This window comes from Bufo bufo, chromosome 2 (genome assembly GCF_905171765.1).
Source record: "Bufo bufo chromosome 2, aBufBuf1.1, whole genome shotgun sequence".
NCBI lineage: Eukaryota > Metazoa > Chordata > Amphibia > Anura > Bufonidae > Bufo > Bufo bufo.
The window spans coordinates 56,523,201-56,543,195 of record NC_053390.1 but is presented as its reverse complement, the minus strand read 5'-3'; the positions used below and the strand labels follow the sequence as shown (position 1 = coordinate 56,543,195).

General features: G+C 45.2%; 2 protein-coding genes across 3 annotated transcripts in view; one reads left to right on the top strand and one right to left on the bottom strand.

The window, feature by feature from the left end:
* KATNAL2 (katanin catalytic subunit A1 like 2) overlaps positions 1 to 5,029 on the top strand; it is a 43,492-nt gene extending 38,463 nt beyond the window's left edge. For both annotated transcript variants that reach the window (XM_040421127.1, XM_040421126.1), the window contains 2 exons: positions 3,494 to 3,596; positions 4,045 to 5,029. In XM_040421127.1, coding sequence (XP_040277061.1) covers positions 3,494 to 3,596; positions 4,045 to 4,184 — 243 coding nt within the window. In that variant the 3' untranslated portion in view covers positions 4,185 to 5,029. The remainder of the gene's footprint in view (positions 1 to 3,493; positions 3,597 to 4,044) is intronic.
* A 3,157-nt stretch (positions 5,030 to 8,186) lies between these two features.
* HDHD2 (haloacid dehalogenase like hydrolase domain containing 2) overlaps positions 8,187 to 19,995 on the bottom strand; it is a 32,249-nt gene continuing 20,440 nt past the window's right edge. Inside the window, exons 5-8 of the mRNA XM_040421124.1 lie at positions 18,243 to 18,459; positions 12,654 to 12,717; positions 8,744 to 8,954; positions 8,187 to 8,697 (exon numbers count right to left, since the gene is read on the bottom strand). Of these exons, the coding sequence (XP_040277058.1) occupies positions 8,851 to 8,954; positions 12,654 to 12,717; positions 18,243 to 18,459 (385 nt within the window). The 3' untranslated portion in view covers positions 8,187 to 8,697; positions 8,744 to 8,850. The remainder of the gene's footprint in view (positions 8,698 to 8,743; positions 8,955 to 12,653; positions 12,718 to 18,242; positions 18,460 to 19,995) is intronic.

Genomic DNA, 19,995 nt, shown 5'->3' with positions numbered 1-19,995 from the left:
ATCTTTTGTGGAGCGGTGGCACGGATTGGAAGCCTACAGAAACACTACGAAGAGATTCCGCCGGCTTCCCGTCCATGCCTCCGCACAGCAAAAAGATAGAACATGTTCTATCTTTGGCTGTATGGTGCGGACCGCGTACCCATTCAAGTCAATGGGTCCACGTCTGCATCACGGCCAGTGGCTGGGCACTGCCTACCGGGCACTGAGCGCTTACACTCTTGTGCATGTGCCCTAAATATGTACAGTCAGGTCCATAAATATTGGGACATCGACACAATTCTAACATTTTTGGCTCTATACACCACCACAATGGATTTGAAATGAAACGAACAAGATGTGCTTTACCTGCAGACTGTCAGCTTTAATTTGAGGGGATTTACATCCAAATCAGGTGAACGGTGCAGGAATTACAACAGTTTGCATATGTGCCTCCCACTTGTTAAGGGACCAAAAGTAATGGGACAAAATACTAATCATAAATCAAACTTTCACTTTTTAATACTTGGTTGCAAAGTCAATTACAGCCTGAAGTCTGGAACGCATAGACATCACCAGACGCTGGGTTTCATCCCTGGTGATGCTCTGCCAGGCCTCTACTGCAACTGTCTTCAGTTCCTGCTTGTTCTTGGGGCATTTTCCCTTCAGTTTTGTCTTCAGCAAGTGAAATGCATGCTCAATCAGATTCAGGTCAGGTGATTGACTTGGCCATTGCATAACATTCTTTCCCTTAAAAAAAACTCTTTGGTTGCTTTTGCAGTATGCTTTGGGTCATTGTCCATCTGCACTGTGAAGCGCCGTCCAATGAGTTCTGAAGCATTCGGCTGAATATGAGCAGAAAATATTGCCCGAAACACTTCAGAATTCATCCTGCTGCTTTTGTCAGCAGTCACATCATCAATAAATACAAGAGAACCAGTTCCATTGGCAGCCATACATGCCCACGCCATGACACTCCCACCACCATGCTTCACTGATGAGGTGGTATGCTTAGGATCATGAGCAGTTCCTTTCCTTCTCCATACTCTTCTCTTCCCATCACTCTGGTACAAGTTGATCTGGGTCTCATCTGTCCATAGGATGTTGTTCCAGAACTGTGAAGGCTTTTTTAGATGTCGTTTGGCAAACTCTAATCTGGCCTTCCTGTTTTTGAGGCTCACCAATGGTTTACATCTAGTGGTCAACCCTCTGTATTCACTCTGGTGAAGTCTTCTCTTGATTGTTGACTTTGACACACATACACCTACCTCCTGGAGAGTGTTCTTGATCTGGCCAACTGTTGTGAAGGGTGTTTTCTTCACCAGGGAAAGATTTCTTTGGTCATCCACCACAGTTGTTTTCTGTGTTCTTCCGGGTCTTTTGGTGTTGCTGAGCTTACCGGTGCGTTCCTTCTTTTTAAGAATGTTCCAAACAGTTGTTTTGGCCCCGCCTAATGTTTTTGCGATCTCTCTGATGGGTTTGTTTTGTTTTTTCAGCCTAATGATGGCTTGCTTCACTGATAGTGACAGCTCTTTGGATCTCATCTTGAGAGTTGGCAGCAACAGATTCCAAATGCAAATAGCAGACTGGAAATGACCTCTGGACCTTTTATCTGCTCATTGTAATTGGGATAATGAGGGAATAACACACACCTGGCCATGGAACAGCTGAGAAGCCGATTGTCCCATTACTTTTGGTTCCCTAACAAGTGGGAGGCACATATGCAAACTGTTGTAATTCCTACACCGTTCACCTGATTTGGATGTAAATACCCTCAAATTAAAGCTGACAGTCTGCAGTTAAAGCACCTCTTGTTCGTTTCATTTCAAATCCATTGTGGTGTATAGAGCCAAAAATGTTAGAATTGTGTTGACGTCCCAATATTTATGGACCTGACTGTATGTAGGTTAGGCCGGGTTCAAATCTGCGTTGTGCACTTTGGTTCTCTGATTTGGTCATTCTATTTGGTATATATGGCGGCTTTTCGGGCAGACAAAATAATACTACACGCAGTATCTTTTGTCCAGCCGAAAGACTACATATATGCCAGTCAGCGGCCGGATTCCATTATAGTGCATGTTCCGCCGCCACCACAACAGACTGCCGGAGTTCACATCGCATATGTGAATGTGGCCTTATCTGATTCCCGATTCTCCGTGAGAAAAAAAATATGCAAGTGAGCTCTCCACTAGATGGACGAAAACTGCCTGCGCGCTAGAGAGAGCAGCCGAGCTCCCACAATGCACTGCTCTCTGGTAAAAGGAACCCAGCAGAATTGTAAATGTCGCTTTCTGTGTGAATGGAGAATAAAACGTTTTTATAAAGCCACACAGGATTAGAAAAGCAAAGTATTTGCAAAGATATTCAACATTTTATGTAGATTATAACTGCAGAATGCTAGACTAAGGCCCCCTGCACACAAACGTGTGCTTCCCGTTGCCGTTTTGCGGATGCGCAAAACACGGGTGCTGTTCTATGGGCATTCCGCATCACGGATGCGGACCCATTCACTTGAATAGGTCCGCAAATCCGGAGATGCTGAATGGTGCGAAACGGAAGCACGGAACGGAACCCTACGAAAGCACTACAGAGTGCTTCCGTGGGGTTTCGTCCCGTACTTCAGTTCCGCAAAAAGATAGAACATGTCCTATTATTTTTCGCAATACAGTCAAGGATAGTAATGTTCTATTAGGGGCCGGCTGTTCCGTTTCGCAAAATACGGAATGCACACGGACGTCATCTGTATTTTTTGCGGATCGCAAAATACATACGGTCGTGTGCAAGAGGCCTAAGACTGCACACCTGCCCTTGCCCTGATCATGTCCAGGTGACACTGGTGCAGGACACGTTACAGTTTATCAGAGACTCCCTTGTAATGAGTCGTGACGCGGTCAGTTGGACATAATCAAGATTTATTTTCAGGTCTTGGTTGGACAAATTCGCTGACAGCAAGCCAGAAATCTTTGCTGTCAAAAGTAGAAATACAAATGACATATGAAATGTGTAGAAAGAATTTGGAAACTGTGCCTCAGGGCATTAACGTGTGTGCAGGCCGTGCCCGTATTGCAGTCCGCAATACATGGGCAGCGGCCTTGTGTGCACCGTATCACGGATGCGGACCCATTCACTTGAATGGGTTTGCAATCCAGAAGGCCACAGAAGCGCTTCCGTGGCATTTCGGTCCGTGCCTTCGCACCTCAAAAAAAAATAGAGCATGCCCTATTAATTATTTTTTTTTGCGGTGTGGACAGATCGCCGACCCATTCAAGTTGAATAAGTCTTCATCCGCCAGTGCAGATCACACGGACAGTGCGCGTGCATTGGGGGAACGCTCCCATGTTCCCGGCCACCAGAGAGGCCATCGCCTTATCCTATAGTGTGCAAGCACGACCACATCTACTGGATTGCAGGGTGGTCACAACCATGGAAATGACCTTTATATGTTAATTGTTGCTGCAGTAACGTGTACAGTATACTGCATGACACTTGATCCCTTTCTCTTCTGTCCTGTGTGTAGGAGACTGAAGGTTACTCAGGATCAGATGTTAAGCTGGTGTGTAAAGAAGCCGCCATGAGACCCGTGAGGAAAGTGTTCCACGCCCTAGAAAATCACCAACAAGGTAACGGTGGGCGGCACCGTCAGAAATACTGCACCTCCAGCGATCCCCCATAGATACACATACGCTGCCCAAAGAGTCCAAATAGAAGATATGTTTAAGGGCTCATGCACACGACCGTGCATATTTTGCGGTCTGCAAAACACGGATCCGCAAAAAGAAACTGATTACATCCGTGTGACGTCTGTGTTAGAGCCGTTCTGTTTGCGGATCCATTGCAACAATGCCTGTCCTTGTCTGCAAAACGAACAAGAATAGGACATGTTCTATTTTTTTGCGGAACGGACATACGGATAGGGAATGCAGATGGAGTCATTTCCCTTTTTTTGCGGCCCCATTGAAATGAATGGTTATGCACACGGGCCGCAAAAAAAAAACAAAAAACGGAACAGACATGGACAGAAAATACGTTCATGTGCATAAGCCCTAATCCTGATGTTTTTTTTCCCAGGGAGCCAGGACTTGCCCTTCATTCGTCTGGACACGGTGACCACATCCGATTTTCTGGACGTTTTAGCACACACAAAGTCATCAGGCAAAAGTCTGGCGGAAAAATATAGCGCCTGGCAGAAAGAGTTTGAGTCGGTGTAAGAAAGAGAGGTTGGCGGACACAACTGCTGCTGCACTACACAGGGACCAAACTGCCCTCAGACCTGGAGCCTAGCATGCTCTGTGGCATGGACGCCAGGCGTCTTACTCCGTTTGTTATGGCGAATTTTGCACTGTATGAACTATTTAAAAAAAGGGAAAAAAAATACATAAAATAAAACATTATTTTCCTGGGTTGGATTTGCGAGCAGGAAATAAGTTGTCACCAGCTTTGTTCCCACAATGTCACAGGGCCAGGATGAATTGCGCTGACAAGGGTGCCTGCAAAAATTTGGCATGGATGGTATGAGGTTATGCTATGATTAATGTAAAAAAAAATGAAAATCAGACATCGTATAGTACATGACAGTCTCTTTCTAACAAAGCTAGAACCAGCCCTGTACCTCACATGGGTCCAGAGATCTCCCCGTTCATTGTTCCAATTGTTCTGGTCAACTCTCTTCAGGTTGGCAGCTCCAGTGGGCGTGTCCTTTCTGCTGTAGCTCTTTCTCCGTAAAACTGCTACAGCATCGCAGAAGATATGGCTGGTGGCAGTTGAAGATTTAAACTGAGCACTTGTGACCATCTCAGTGAGGTAGATATGTAATAAGGAAAATAAACAGCAGGTGGCGCTATACAGATATTTTATTGAATAGCTCAGTGGCTATACTAAATTTTCAATTACATGCAATTACAAAAGTATTCAGATCCAGGTGCTGGTTTGAAAAATGTAAAGTGTGTTTCGTGGCACAACAACTTTAACTGAAAGATCTAGTAGGCAATACTTGTGCCCACTAGATGATCCCCTTTAACACATTAAAGACCCAGGACAAGAATGCTCGTCCTAAAGGGCCGGTACTTAGTGCCCCAGGACGAGCATTCTCGTCCTGCAGTCCTCTCTCTCCCCCCCCCCCCGCGATTAGCGGCAGAGATCTGGCTGACAGCCGGATCCCTGCTGCATCCACTAGCATCGTTGATAACGCCGATGCCGGTGGATTAACCCCTCATATGCCACGGTCAGCGCTTACCCCGGCATATGGGAGGTTTGTGCTCCCTCACCTCATCCATCGGGTCCTTGTGCTGCTGTGGCGGGGACTCGATGGTTGCCATGGCAGCCCCAAGCCATTTCAAGGTTTGGGGCACAGCATGTACGGAGGCCTAAAAGGCCCAGCCCCCAGGCTGGGTCTCTTAAGAAACTGTTAACGCAGGCATCCTCAAACTGCGGCCCTCCAGCTGTTGTAAAACTACAACTCCCACAATGCCCTGCTGTAGGCTGATACCTGTAGGCTGTTCGGGCATGCTGGGAGTTGTAGTTTTGCAACAGCTGGAGGGCCGCAGTTTGAGGATGCCTGTGTTAGCGTCTTATAGTGTAAGACTAACAATTCAATATAGCACAATAGAGATGTATTGTGCTGTACTGAAACAGGGATCAGACCCTGTAATGTTGAAGTCCCAGAGTGGGACAAATAATAAAGTGGGAAAATAAAAGTTAAAAATAAAATTTAAGTTTAAAAAAAATAAAAAAATTTGAAGTTTCAAGTAAAAAACAACCTTTTCCTAAAATAAAGTAAAACAAATTTGTAAAAAATAGGGAAAAAAAGAAGTAGACATATTAGGTATCGCCGCGTCCGTCTCCACCAGCTCTATAAAAATATCACATGACCTAACCCCTCAGGTGAACAAAAAAAGCCATTTTTTGTCACCTTACATCACTAAAAGCACAACACCAAGCAATCAAAAAGGCGTATGCCCCCCAAAATAGTACCAATCTGTCACCTAATCCCGCAAAAAATGAGCCCCTACCTAAGACAATCGCCTTAAATAAAAAAAACTATAGCTCTAAGACTATGGAGACACTAAAACAATTTTTTTTTGTTTCAAAAATGCTTTTATTGTGTTAAATGTAAAAAAAGTAGATATATTAGGTATCGCCGCGTCCGTAATAACCTGCTCTATAAAAATATCACATGACCTAACCCATCAGGTGGACACTGTAAAAAATATTTTTTTTTAAAGTGTGTCAAAAAAGCAATTTTTTGTCACCTTACATCGCAAAAAGTGTAATACCAAGCGATCAAAAAGCCATATGCACCCTAAAACAGTACCAATCAGACCATCATCTCATACTGAAAAAAAATGAGCCCCTACATAAGACAGTCGCCCCAAAACGTAAAAAAAACTATGGCTTTCAGAATATGGAGACACTAAAAAAAAATTTTTTTTTCAAAAATGCTTTATTATGTAAAACTGAAACAAACCAAAAAAAGTAATATTTGGTATTGTCGCGTCCGTAACAACCTGCTCTATAAAAATACCACATGATCTAACCTGTTAGATGAAGACTGTAAATAACAAAAAATAAAAACTGTGCCAAAACAGCTATTTTTTGTTACCTTGCCTCACAAAAAGTGTAATATAGTGCAACCAAAAATCATATGTAGCCTAAAATAGTACCAACAAAACTGCCACCTTATCCCGTAGTTTCCAAAATGTGGTAATTTTTTTGGAGATCTACTCTAGGGGTGCATATGTGACACGGCAGCTTAAAATTATTGCCTTCCAAAAGCCATATGGCGTTCTTTTCCTTCTGTGCCCTGCCGTGTGCCCGTACAGCAGTTTACAACCACATATAGGGTGGTTCTGTAAACTACAGAATCAGGGTAATAAATATTGAGTTGTGTTTGGCTGTTAACCCTTGCTTTGTTACTGGAAAAAAATTATTAAAATGGAAAATCTGCCAAAAAAGTGAAATTCTGAAATTTTATCTCTATTTTCCATTAATTCTTGTGGATCATCTAAAGGGTTAACAAAGTTTGTAAAATCAGTTTTGAATACCTTGAGATGTGTAGTTTCTCAAATCAGGCAACTTTTCTGGAGTTTCTACTCTAGGGGTGCATCAGGGGGTCTTCAAATGTGACATGGCAGCTTAAAATTATCCCAGTGAAATCTGCTTTCCAAAAACCATATGGCGTTCCTTTCTTTCTGTGCAATGCTGTGTGCCCGTACAGCAGTTTACGACCACATATGGGGTGTTTCTGTAAACTACAGAATCCGGGTAATAAATATTGGAGTTTTGTTTGGCTGTTAACCCCTGCTTTGTTAGGTGGTTTCTAATATGTAAGCCTCACAAAGTGACTTCAGAGCTGAACTGGTCCTTAAAAAGTGGGTTTGGGAAATTTTCAGAAAAATTTCAAGATTTGCTTCTAATCCTTATAACGTCCCCAAAAACTAAAATGGCATTCACAAAATGATCCAAACATGAAGTAGACATATGGAGAATGTAAAGTAATAACTATTTTTGGAGTAATTGAAATTTGGAAATTTGCAACTTTTTGGTAAATTTGGTATTTTTAAATTTTTACATTTTTTTGGACTCAATTTTACCACTATCATGAAGTACAATGTGTGACGAGAAAACAATCTCAGAATGGCCTGGATAAGTAAAAGCGTTTTAAAGTTATTACCACATAAAGTGACACATGTCAGATTTGCAAAAAATGGCCTGGTCCTTAAGGTGAAAAATGGCAAGGTCCTTAAGGGGTTAAGTGCCCATTTCAGGGTCTCAGTCTGCACTGCATTTTGGCAAGAAGTAAAACAAAAGCAAATGCCAGCAAATAAAAGAAAATAGTCCTGTCTGGGACTTTACATATACTGTATTTTCCTTGTCCCTTGAAGAAATCCTCTGGGTAAGGCCGAATGCACACGGCCGTGTTCCGCGGCCGTGAACGGTCCGTGGTATGCCGGCCTGGATTCCTGCTGACAGCAGGAGCGCACGGCGTCATTGGTTGCTATGACGCCGTGCGCTTTGTGCCACCGCAGTACAGTAAAACACTCGTATAGATCATACGAGTGTATTACTGTAGTGCAGCGTCGGCATGAAGCGCACGGCGTCATAGCAATCAATGACGCCGTGCGCTCCTGCTGTCAGCAGGAATCCAGGCCGGCATACCACGGACCGTTCACGGCCGCGGAACACGGCCGTGTGCATTCGGCCTAAAATCTATATACTGTGATAAATCTAGCTTCAGGCCATGAGGAGGCACTGCATGACTCCAAAATTCTCTCTTTAGCTTTTTTCAATCCCCATGTCATGCTCTGCCCCCACAGGTTCTGCACTAGGCATAACACAGTGTATGAGGTTTATACAAAGCAAAGGGGGCTGTAGTATTTAAATTTGAGGCAAATCAGTGGCACCCTCTTTCTCCGCACAGTGGTTTTAATTTACCAAGATTCCATCAGGCTCAATTTACCTTTAAGTTTCTCTCCACTGATGCACTTACAAACCTCTTGAGATATGCACTTCATAGTGTGTAAATTCACATTTCCAATGCAGAAATATATAATGAGAGCTCGCTGGTGTTTATTTGCTTTATTCACTTACAGGCTGCACACTTCATTTATGTCAATACGTGGCAGAGAAGGAAGAGCCTTGACCTACTTCCTCTGTACTGCGATAAGAACATGCTAGCTAATGAAGTCCTGTGATTACAGCAGCATCGGCACTTATTCACGCAGGCGCGCGCGCTCTCTCTCTCTCTCTCTCTCTCTCTCTCTCTCTCTCTCTCTCTCTCTCTCTCTCTGAAGTCCAAAAGAGAAGAAGGAAGTGTAATGTGAGGAAGCAATGTCTGTGTTCTGAATTAGTTGTGACTATGAAAAGAGAAGACGGTCTTCACAGCAGATTCTTCAGTATGTGATCCACAGCCTGAGGAAAGCTGTCACAGGTCAGATGAGGTGCTGGGTTAATTTTGGCTTCATCGCCAACCCTGTACTTCCCTGTTTAAGATAGAGGATAAAAATGTTTTTATTGCTCTACATCAGTTGTCCCCAATATGTGCTTTACCAACCCTACAACTGCTGGATTGTCACAGAAGGCATGTGCCATTAGAGGGGGTCTTGTAGGCTTATAAAGCTATAAAAAAGTGTCTGAATACACACCAGATGATGTCACCATGATCAGAAGTAATGATCATTTTCATTATCTTTTCCAGCACTGTGCTGCACCTTTGTTTTAATGCTGCCACAGCTTTCTCAGGGTGAGATTACCATTTAAAGAAATACAATTCCAAGGATTCCTCTGACAGACATTGTCCCAATTTACAGCAGCCTGCATGTCCCTTTATTACAAGGTGTAAGGCAGGACTGTAATTAAATCATTGTCCTTACATACGACACAGATCTGATATTGGCATACTGCTCTGCTGTTATACTACTCACTGACCCTCTCCTAATTTTTCTTTTTCCGTGCTGGAATAAAAATCAAAAGGTGCTTCAACAAAGTATTAGTTTAAGGGTGTGCACACTTATGCAACTATATTATTGAATTTTTATATTTTTTCTTCCCTCCATCTAAAAGATTTCAGTTTGTTTTTCAATTGAGTTGTACAGTTTATAGGTCACATTAAAGGTGGAAAATCTTCTGAAATGATTTACCTTTGTCTCATTTTTACATCACAGAAACCTGACATTTTAATAGGGGTGTGTAGACTTTTTATATCCACTGTATATTTTTTTTTCAGGGACACTAGAAAAAAAAAAAAAAAGACTCCAAGAATTTCTGGATGGTTGGCAACCCTGGTGCTAGCTATCTGACTTCTTGCGGCCCTTAAAGGGGCATTCTGGTTGTGAGAAGTTATAAGTATTAGATCAGTGTGGATCCTACCAGTGGGTCATGAGAACGGGGGCTCCGAACCTCCTGCAGCCCCCTGAAATGAATAGGATGGATACAGGATAAGTTTTAACAACCGGAATACCCCTTTAACCCTTTCAACCCCCGGAGGTTTTTTTGTTTTTGAATTTTCGTTTTGAGCTCCCTGCCTTCTCAAAGCCATAACTTTTTTATTTGTCTGTTCACATAGCCTTATGAGGGCGTGTTTTTTGCAGGACAAGTTTTACTTTCCAACGCCACCATTTAATATTGCATATGATGTAGTGGGGCTTTTATTTACGACATTCAATGTGCAATAAAACGGACCAGTTACTGTACTTTATTCTACAGTTCAGTACGAATCCGGCGATACGTTATATGTATAGTTTTTCTTGCGTTTTGATAGTGATAAAATAATAAAGTGGGGAAAATAACTTTTTTGTAATTATGTGTACGGAGCTGTGTCGGGGCTCATTTTATTGCAGGGTGATCTGAACTTTTCATTGATACAATTCTGGGGTCTGTATGACTTTTTATTTAATTTTTTGTAGAAAATAAAGCGCCCAAAAACAGCGAATCGGCCATTTTGATGCTTTTTTCCATTTTGCTGTTTGCCGTATGGGGAATATATTTTTATACTATGGGTTTTTTCGCACATGGCGACACCCATGATGTGTATTTTTTTATTTTTATTGTATTGATTATTTTTTTTACACTTTTTAAAAAATGCTATTCTCATAGACCCCAATGCACTAGCATTGAAGTCTATGAGAAAATTGCTAGTTTCCTATGGAGCCCTATTACAGGCAAGGGCTCCATAGGAAATACACTGCTCAAAAAAATAAAGGGAACACAAAAATAACACATCCTAGATCTGAATTAATTAAATATTCTTCTGAAATACTTTGTTCTTTACATAGTTGAGTGTGCTGACAACAAAATCACACAAAAATTAAAAATGGAAATCAAATTTTTCAACCCATGGAGGTCTGGATTTGGAGTCACACTCAAAATTAAAGTGGAAAAACACACTACAGGCTGATCCAACTTTGATGTAATGTCCTTAAAACAAGTCAAAATGAGGCTCAGTAGTGTGTGTGGCCTCCACGTGCCTGTATGACCTCCCTACAACGCCTGTGCATGCTCCTGATGAGGTGGCGGACGGTCTCCTGAGGGATCTCCTCCCAGACCTGGACTAAAGCATCTGCCAACTCCTGGACAGTCTGTGGTGCAACGTGACGTTGGTGGATAGAGCGAGACATGATGTCCCAGATGTGCTCAATTGGATTCAGGTCTGGGGAACGGGCGGGCCAGTCCATAGCATCAATGCCTTCGTCTTGCAGGAACTGCTGACACACTCCAGCCACATGAGGTCTAGCATTGTCTTGCATTAGGAGGAACCCAGGGCCAACCGCACCAGCATATGGTCTCACAAGGGGTCTGAGGATCTCATCTCGGTACCTAATGGCAGTCAGGCTACCTCTGGCGAGCACATGGAGGGCTGTGCGGCCCTCCAAAGAAATGCCACCCCACACCATTACTGACCCAATGCCAAACCGGTCATGCTGGAGGATGTTGCAGGCAGAAGAACGTTCTCCACGGTGTCTCCAGACTGTCACGTCTGTCACATGTGCTCAGTGTGAACCTGCTTTCATCTGTGAAGAGCACAGGGCACCAGTGGCGAATTTGCCAATCTTGGTGTTCTCTGGCAAATGCCAAATGTCCTGCACAGTGTTGGGCTGTAAGCACAACCCCCACCTGTGGACGTCGGGCCCTCATATCACCCTCATGGAGTCTGTTTCTGACCGTTTGAGCAGACACATGCACATTTGTGGCCTGCTGGAGGTCATTTTGCAGGGCTCTGGCAGTGCTCCTCCTGTTCCTCCTTGCACAAAGGCGGGGGTAGCGGTCCTGCTGCTGGGTTGTTGCCCTCCTACGGCCTCCTCCACGTCTCCTGATGTACTGGCCTGTCTCCTGGTAGCGCCTCCATGCTCTGGACACTACGCTGACAGACACAGCAAACCTCCTTGCCACAGCTCGCATTGATGTGCCATCCTGGATAAGCTGCACTACCTGAGCCACTTGTGTGGGTTGTAGACTCCGTCTCATGCTACCACTAGAGTGAAAGCACCGCCAGCATTCAAAACTGACCAAAACATCAGCCAGGAAGCATAGGAACTGAGAAGTGGTCTGTGATCACCACCTGCAGAACCACTCCTTTATTGGGGGTGTCTTGCTAATTGCCTATAATTTCCACCTGTTGTCTATCCCATTTGCACAACAGCATGTGAAATTGATTGTCACTCAGTGTTGCTTCCTAAGTGGACAGTTTGATTTCACAGAAGTGTGATTGACTTGGAGTTACATTGTGTTGTTTAAGTGTTCCCTTTATTTTTTTGAGCAGTGTACTATGCAGCAGCCTCCTGTCATTCACAAAGAAAGGGGCTGCTGCATACACGCTCCGGCTCCTCCAATCGCTGCACGGGGGAGCCGGAGAATCACCGGAAACGTGCGCTTCCGGTGTTTCACGTGCTTAGGTGCCGTGGTCAGGATTGACCACGGCATCTGACGGGTTACATGTCCACGATCGGCATTACTGCTATTGCGGACATTAGCCGCGGGTGTCTGCTATAAGAAACAGCAGGCCATCCGCGGCTATGGCACCCGCTCTGCTCAGGAGCGGGCGCCATCTTTAAAGACCCGGCCAGCGCCGCACTAGTAAAGGGTTAAAGAGGACCCTGCTCTAATGGATTTCAAACTACTGCATTCTCCCACCAGAAATAGCCGTGTCCTTACAGAGACCTAGAACACAGCGGATAGATACATACCAGTTTTTACTAGTATCCCCAAAATGCCGGTGTCCTGTGCACCCCCAATATCATCCCTGCTGTCCTGTAAAGAAAAGAGAAAGAATATAGAAAAATGTATTTTACATCTCTCCTTTATTTACCTAGGATCATAGTGAGCAGGGGAGTTGCTAGGTTAAAACATTTGGGGCCCCTGATGCTTTGTGTGCTTTTGAATGACCTCAGGACGGCAATACAATTCAATCTAATGCACAGGAAGAGCTGAAGGACCTGTGATCAGTAAAACAGGCAGTGGTTGAGAAGGACCTGCGATGATGTCACCATCATGTGACCAGTGCAGGAGAGGACGGCAGGGAAGAGAAGTCCTGGGGGAAGACGCTGTGGTGATGTCAGCTACATGAGGAGAGGTAAGTGACGGGAGAGGCAGAGCAATGCTGGGAGTTGTGGTTATTTAATTGGGACTGTATGTTAGGGCTGAAGGGAGGGATGTTATTTACAAGGAACTGTGTGTTGGAGGTGGCTGGGGGAGGGAGTGATGTTATTTACATGGGACTGTACGTTGATAGTGGCTGTAGGGAGGGAGTGATGTTATTTACATGGGACTATATGTTGGAGGGGTTGGGGGAGGGAGTGATGTTATTTACATCGGACTGTATGTTGATGGCGGCTGTGGGGGGGAGTGATGTTATTTACATGGGACTGAATTATGGAGGGGGCTGGGGCAGGGTGATGTTATTTACATGGGACTGCATGTTGAAGGTTGCTGTGGGAGGGGATTATGTTATTTACATTGGACTGTATGTTGGAGGCGGCTGTGGGAGAGGATTATGTTATTTACATGGGACTGTATGTTGATGACGGCTGTGGGAGGGAGTTATGTTCTTTACATGGGTCTGAATGTTGAGGGGGTGATGTTATTTACATGGGACTGAATGTTGTAGAGGGTGATGTTTACATGGGATTGCATGTTGGAGGCATCTGGGGAAGGGGTGATATTATTTACTTGGGACTGTATGTTGAAGTCGGCTGGGGAGGAGGGGATGTTATTTACATGGGACTGTATTTTGGAGGGGCTGTAGATAGAGAGGGATGTTATTTACATGGGACTGTATATTGGAGGGGGCTGGAGAGATGGTGTGATGTTATTTACATGGGACTGTATGGTGAAGGGTGGAATATAACTACAGGGGGCAGTATAAATACTGGGGGCAGAGGTCGCAATAACTACCTGTACAGGCGTCTGATGCTTGTACAGGCGTTTTACTCCCTAAAAAATACTGAGCGCGGCACATGCAGCACAGCAATACCGCTAGTGCCTGAAAGCTCCAATAACAGGGCTCCGCACAGTACAGACTTTGTTATTAGGGAGGAGCCATTTGCCAGTATCAGCGGGCTGCCGTGCCATTGGCTGGTCCTCTCACACCCACTTCTCCTGCGCGCTTAACACAGCAACTTTATTTTCAGTTATTATGAAAATGGGGAGCGCGCGCCACCCTGCGCCATTGCCGGCTGCAGATGAAGTGCCAGGGACAGCATGGTGGGAACGGAGCCTCTGCTGAGCAAAGACCATGTGCCCAGGTGATGTCACACCAAAAGTCCCAGCGTGCCCTGCAGGCGTCTTTCTGCTGCTGGGAGCTCAATGTGGAGGTTTATAAATGGAAAAACTAACAGCCAAGAGGCTAAACAAAACCATGTTTCTGACCCTTATGTTAAAATATAACTTTCATTTGATTGCTCCGATACCTAAACGAAAAAAAAAGAATTTTAAAAACCTGCCGTTTCTCTAGATGACCTTATGTTGATAGTAGTGTTAATAGAGTCTCAGGGTCTATAACAGCAGGTACCCTACTTTTATAGACCGTTGAGACTCTATTAACACTACTATCAACATAAGGTCATCTAGAGAAACGGCAGGTTTTTAAAATTCTTTTTTTTTTTTTCAGTTTAGGTATCGGAGCAATCAAATGAAAAAGTTATGTTTTAAAGGGAGTCTGTCACCAGATTGTGACCTTATAGACCGCTTACATAGCGCTCTAGCATAGCAGTCTATAATTCTAATGGTACCTTTGATGTTTGCTTGTGAAGTTCCCCCAAGGCAAAAACGGACTTTTATTCATATGTAAATTAGGACTCGCAAGTGCCCAGGGCGGCGTTCACCTCGTTGGAGCCCAGGCTGTTCTGCCTCTTTTCGTCATATCCCCGCCCCAGCCTCTTCCTCTGCCCGCCCCGCTCTTCCTTTGCGTCCTCCTTCTCTGCAGCAAGATCCCGCGCCTGCACTATCCATTGCTTGGCCGGGGCATGCGCACTGCGATGCCCATTGTGAGCACGGCATCGCAGTAGCTACTACGCATGCGCCGGCCAACGGCGAGAAACAGCGGCGAGGAGGCGGACCAGAGACACCCACAATGGGCATCGCAGTGCGCATGCCCCGGCCAAGCAATGGATAGTGCAGGCGCGGGATCTCGCTGCAGAGAAGGAGGACGCAAGGGAACAGTGGGGCGGGCAGAGGAAGAGGCTGGGGCGGGGATATGATGAGAAGAGGCAGAACAGCCTGGGCTCCAACGAGGTGAACGCCGCCCTGGGCACTTGCGAGCCCTAATTTACATATGAATAAAAGTCCGTTTTTGCCTTGGGGGAACTTCACAAGAAAACATCAAAAGGCACCATTAGAATCATAAACTGCTATGCTAGAGCGCTATGTAAGCGGTCTATAAGGTCACAATCTGGTGACAGACTCCCTTTAACATAAGGATCAGAAACAGGGTTTTCTTTAGCCTCTTGGCTGTTAGTTTTTCTATACAAGTACCCTGGAACAGAGGTCTATTTCCCCGTATGGTTTATGTACGGAGCGCAGTGTGCAGAGATCACAGACAGGACTATACGGTAACACTATACTGTGCAACAGTCCGATATATTGTGTACAAGACTGTCCTATAACTGCCTCCTGTGCATTCGTCCCAGAACCCACCCAGTGCCACCAGACCACCCACTGCTCCCTGCCACAACCACCAGACGTCTCTGTTCAATTCTTATTGCATCGAGTTTTGCACAATCTACTGCTCCGATCCCTACGTGACAGATTTGGTGCTTCAAGAAAGGTAGGGATTCAGTCTTCTGAGAGAGAAATTTTAAATCGTCAAAATTTTCTATTTCTGCATGGAAGACATTATAGAGGAGACTGGTAATGGGTTACCTGCATGAATAGCAACCCCCTAATGTTATGTTGCACTACGTATTATATATATGAATAACTGCAATTTTCGTACTCCTCCTCAGCTAAAAATACTCCTCAAAAATGGTAAGAGGAGTATTTTTACTCTTCCGTAAAAAATGTAGTGCGACCTTTGCTGGGGGCACTGTAGGGGTATTATAAATCCAGGGGACATTATAGGCATTCTTATTACCACTGGGGGAACAATAGGGGGCCTTATTTCTACTGGGGGCTCTGTGATGGTATTGTAAATACTGGAGGGCTCTTCTACGAAATGGGGCACTCTTGGGGAGCCTTATCACTGTTGGGGGCACTATTACTAATGAGGGCATTCTAGAAGGGAATTACTATTGAAGGGACTATGAGGAGCACTATTACTATGGGTGGGCACTGATATTTCTTCAGGATAGTATTTGGGGGGTATTGGGGGGCACAGCGAGCAGCAGGAGAACACTGTGGGGTCTCCAGGTTGGGAGATGATGATAGAAATGTGAGGAAGCTAAGATGTCTGTGTGTCACACTCTGGTGAGACGAGGAGTGGCTGAAAGAAGTTGTACGGACCAAATGTCGAAGATGATGACAGAGAAGTGCTACATCAGAGGAGACGTCACCTGGAGGCCCTGGATGTGACAGGTATGTGCTGCAGTATAGCAAGTACAGCAAAATGCGGTGTGTGGGGGGACTTACAGAACTGGGCCATATTCATTGGGGCTTGGGCCCCGGATCTTTTGAGACTCTAGCAACGCCCCTGATATCTCATCCCGCCGGATATCCGCCAGAGGCCAAGCTGCAAAACCATAGCCAGTACTAGAGACGGGTTCCAATCGTTACCTTACAGAATTAGAGGGTCAAAATAAAACTGACTGAGATAATCAGGTGTAAGGTCACTATGTTGAATCGTCATGTTTTAGCGTAGCTCTGATGCATGGCTGACAAATCTTTAATCGATCATAAACTCCACTGTGAACCTGCAGCTCTGCCAGCCGGAAAGTAAACTGCTGCATCCGAAATCACTTGGCTTCGACTCCACAAAAAAATGGCTTGTGTACAAGAAACATCTTCCCATCCCTGGTGTACAATATGCAGGTCTACGCTATGGAGTTGGCTATGATTTCATTACCAGGTGAGTCCACAAGAGGGCAGTGCTGCATTTCAAATGCTCTAAAAATAAAATGCATTTATTTGTTTTGCTCACCGATATAGCGCTGACATATTCCGCACCGCTTTTCAGACGTCATCTCTGCTTGCTGTCTCCAGTGGAGCTCACAATCCAAGGCTGGGTTCACATCACCATTTCATTTTCCTTTCTTATGATCCGTCAGAAGAGGAGTAGAAAAAAAAACGGATCCTGAGCATACCATTAAGCACATTTTACATCCGTTTCTTTGCATGCAGGACTTTTTTTTTTTTTCTGTCTAAAAAAAATGGATCTCAAACAGAAATGGCTAAAACCCATAATGGATGCTCAGGAATCAGGATCCGTTTTTTTTTTTTTACAGGATACATTTTGTTCTGCTCTTTTGATGGATCAGAAGAAAGAAAAATGAAACGGTAATGTGAACCCAGCCTAAGGTCCCTATCAGTATGTCTTTAAAGGGTTTCTACCACCAGATTTCCACCTATTTAGCCGTCTGACACCAGCGATCTGCTAGTGTCTGCTGTACCCAACAGTGTTCTTGTATCACCTTTGTCTGGAGCGGTTAAGCTTAAAAACTTAGTTTTATTGATATGCAAATGAGCCTCTAGGTGCTATGGGGGCATCTTTTCAGCACCTAGAGCAGGCATGCTCAACCTGCGGCCCTCCAGCTGTTGCAAAACTACAACTCCCAGCATGCCCGAACAGCCTACAGCTATCAGCCTACAGCAGGGCATTGTGGGAGTTGTAGTTTTACAACAGCTGGAGGGCCGCAGGTTGAGCATGCCTGACCTAGAGGCTCCGTCTACTCACCATGTCTGTCGCCCAGCGCGCTCCAGCCCGCCCCTCTCCTCTAGATTGACAGCCTACTTCTCCCCGATCGTGGCCGAGCCACCACCATGTGCACTAAAACGTAGCCGAGTTACATGACCACAATGTCAAAACGTGTTCCCAGTGGTTTACGCCAATCTACTGCACTTCACACAGTAAAGTTATCAGTGTAGACAAGAAAGAGTTGAATGACAAACTCATGTCTGCTACATAGGTTATGATAGATTAGATAGATGTTAGATAACTAGCTTAGATCAGGGGTCAGCAACCTTTGGCACTCCAGGTGTGGTGAAACTACAACTCCCAGCATGCACACTTGCTTGGCTGTTCTCAGAACTCCCATAGAAGTGAGTGCTGGGAGTTGTAGTTTCACAACAGCTGGAGTGCCGGAGGTTGCTGATCCCTGGCTTAGATAGATCTCACACAAACTTACATCTCCTATCATCACAGCTTCTTCCGGGCAGCAGCCTGTGCTCCTCAGGGCTTCGAGGAAGAAAGTTTTCTCCGGTTTTCCCACCACGGTGGCTTTTGTGTCTGTTGCATATTCCAGAGCTGTTACAAATGGGCCAGGACCCAGTGCTAAGCCGTCTTTCTTTTTGTAATACCTGGCCTTGTGTATGGCTATGATGGGGGCGCCATCCAGCGCCAGTCTGCAAAAAGATTACAGAGAAGGTTTAAATGGACGTTCACTCTTTCATTCTTTGCTCTGGAGGACCCAAAACATTTGCACTCCATCAAGAGGAACTGTGCAATGCCTCATCCCTCCTGTGGGGGTGCTGCAGGGAAATCGAACACTTGTTGCCAAACAGATTAGAACTCATTCCTGGGAGTTATAGAACCAGGAAATATTGCCGGGGGACCCTTCTAACACAAAGGCATTGTCGAAAATGGAAAGTGCATGCTAGGAGTTGTTCTTCTGCAACAACTGGAAGCCACTTGTAGAGTCTGATGTTAAGCCCAGGAAGAAGGAGACTCCTGATAAGTTGGCAATGCCCACAGACGCTGCACACACAGATCTTTATGACCCCGGCTCAGATCAGATATCAGGGCACCGCTGTGATAAGAAGCAGGTGCAGCAATCCACATCTATGGCTACCCATTCTCTATATAGACACACACAGGAAGAGGATGGTAGTGCCAAGTGTGGGTCAGTGCAGGTTACATAAGATACATATAAATGCTCATAGAAGCAGTGAAATAATGCCACCTACTCATAGGAGAAGAACTGCTGCAAAACATGGGCGGACATATTGTCTGTGCAGCTGCACAGGGGCCCAGAGAGGGGGGGGCCCTTCCCACCGCCAGCTGAGGTGTTTTTTATTTTATTATTTTTTCCCCCTCCTTGGGGCGTTTGGGGTGTGTGGGGGCGGGGGGGTAGGACCTGTGATGAGGTCACCATCATGTGACCAGTGCAGGAAGAGGCAGCGCTCAGCAGTGGAGACCTGAGATGCCATGGAATGAATGTAAGTGCCAGAGAAATGCTGGGAGATGTGGTTCACCCCATTATACCTCCTCCCTGCTTAGTGGGAGGAAAATATGTTATTTAACTGGGACTGTATGTTAGAGGGGCTGAAGGGAGGAGGTGTCTGTTACTTACATGGGACTGTATGTTACAGAAGATTGGGGGGAGAGGACAGGCATTATAATGTATGGGGGCACTACAGAGAAGATTATAACTCCAGGGGGTACGGCAGGAGGTATTATAATTACAGGGGGCACTGGAACATTATCAATACTGTGGGCAGTGATGGCGGCATTACTACTGAGGGCTCCATAGGTGCCTTAAGAATTGGCCTGATTTCTATTAAGGATGCCTTATTAGTAAAACCGGGAACACTGCTAGGGCTGTAAACATAACAGCCCCTGCCCTACTCTTTACAATGCAGGCCAAGGGAGAACATCGGAGTATGAAATGTCAGAGGGGCTGAGTGGGGGGAGAAGGGGATATGTCCGGGGTCAGCTCTGAACCCAAACAACTGCTTTAAAAGGCATCTGTCAGCAGTTTTGTACCTATGACACTGGTTGACCTGTTACATGTGTGCTTGGCAGCTTAAGACATCTGTGTTGGCCCCATGTTCACATGTGCCCGCATTGCTGAGAAAAATTATGTTTTAATCTATGCAAATGAGCCTCTAGGAGCAACGGGGGCGTTACCATTACACCTAGAGGCTCCGGTTTCTTTGCAA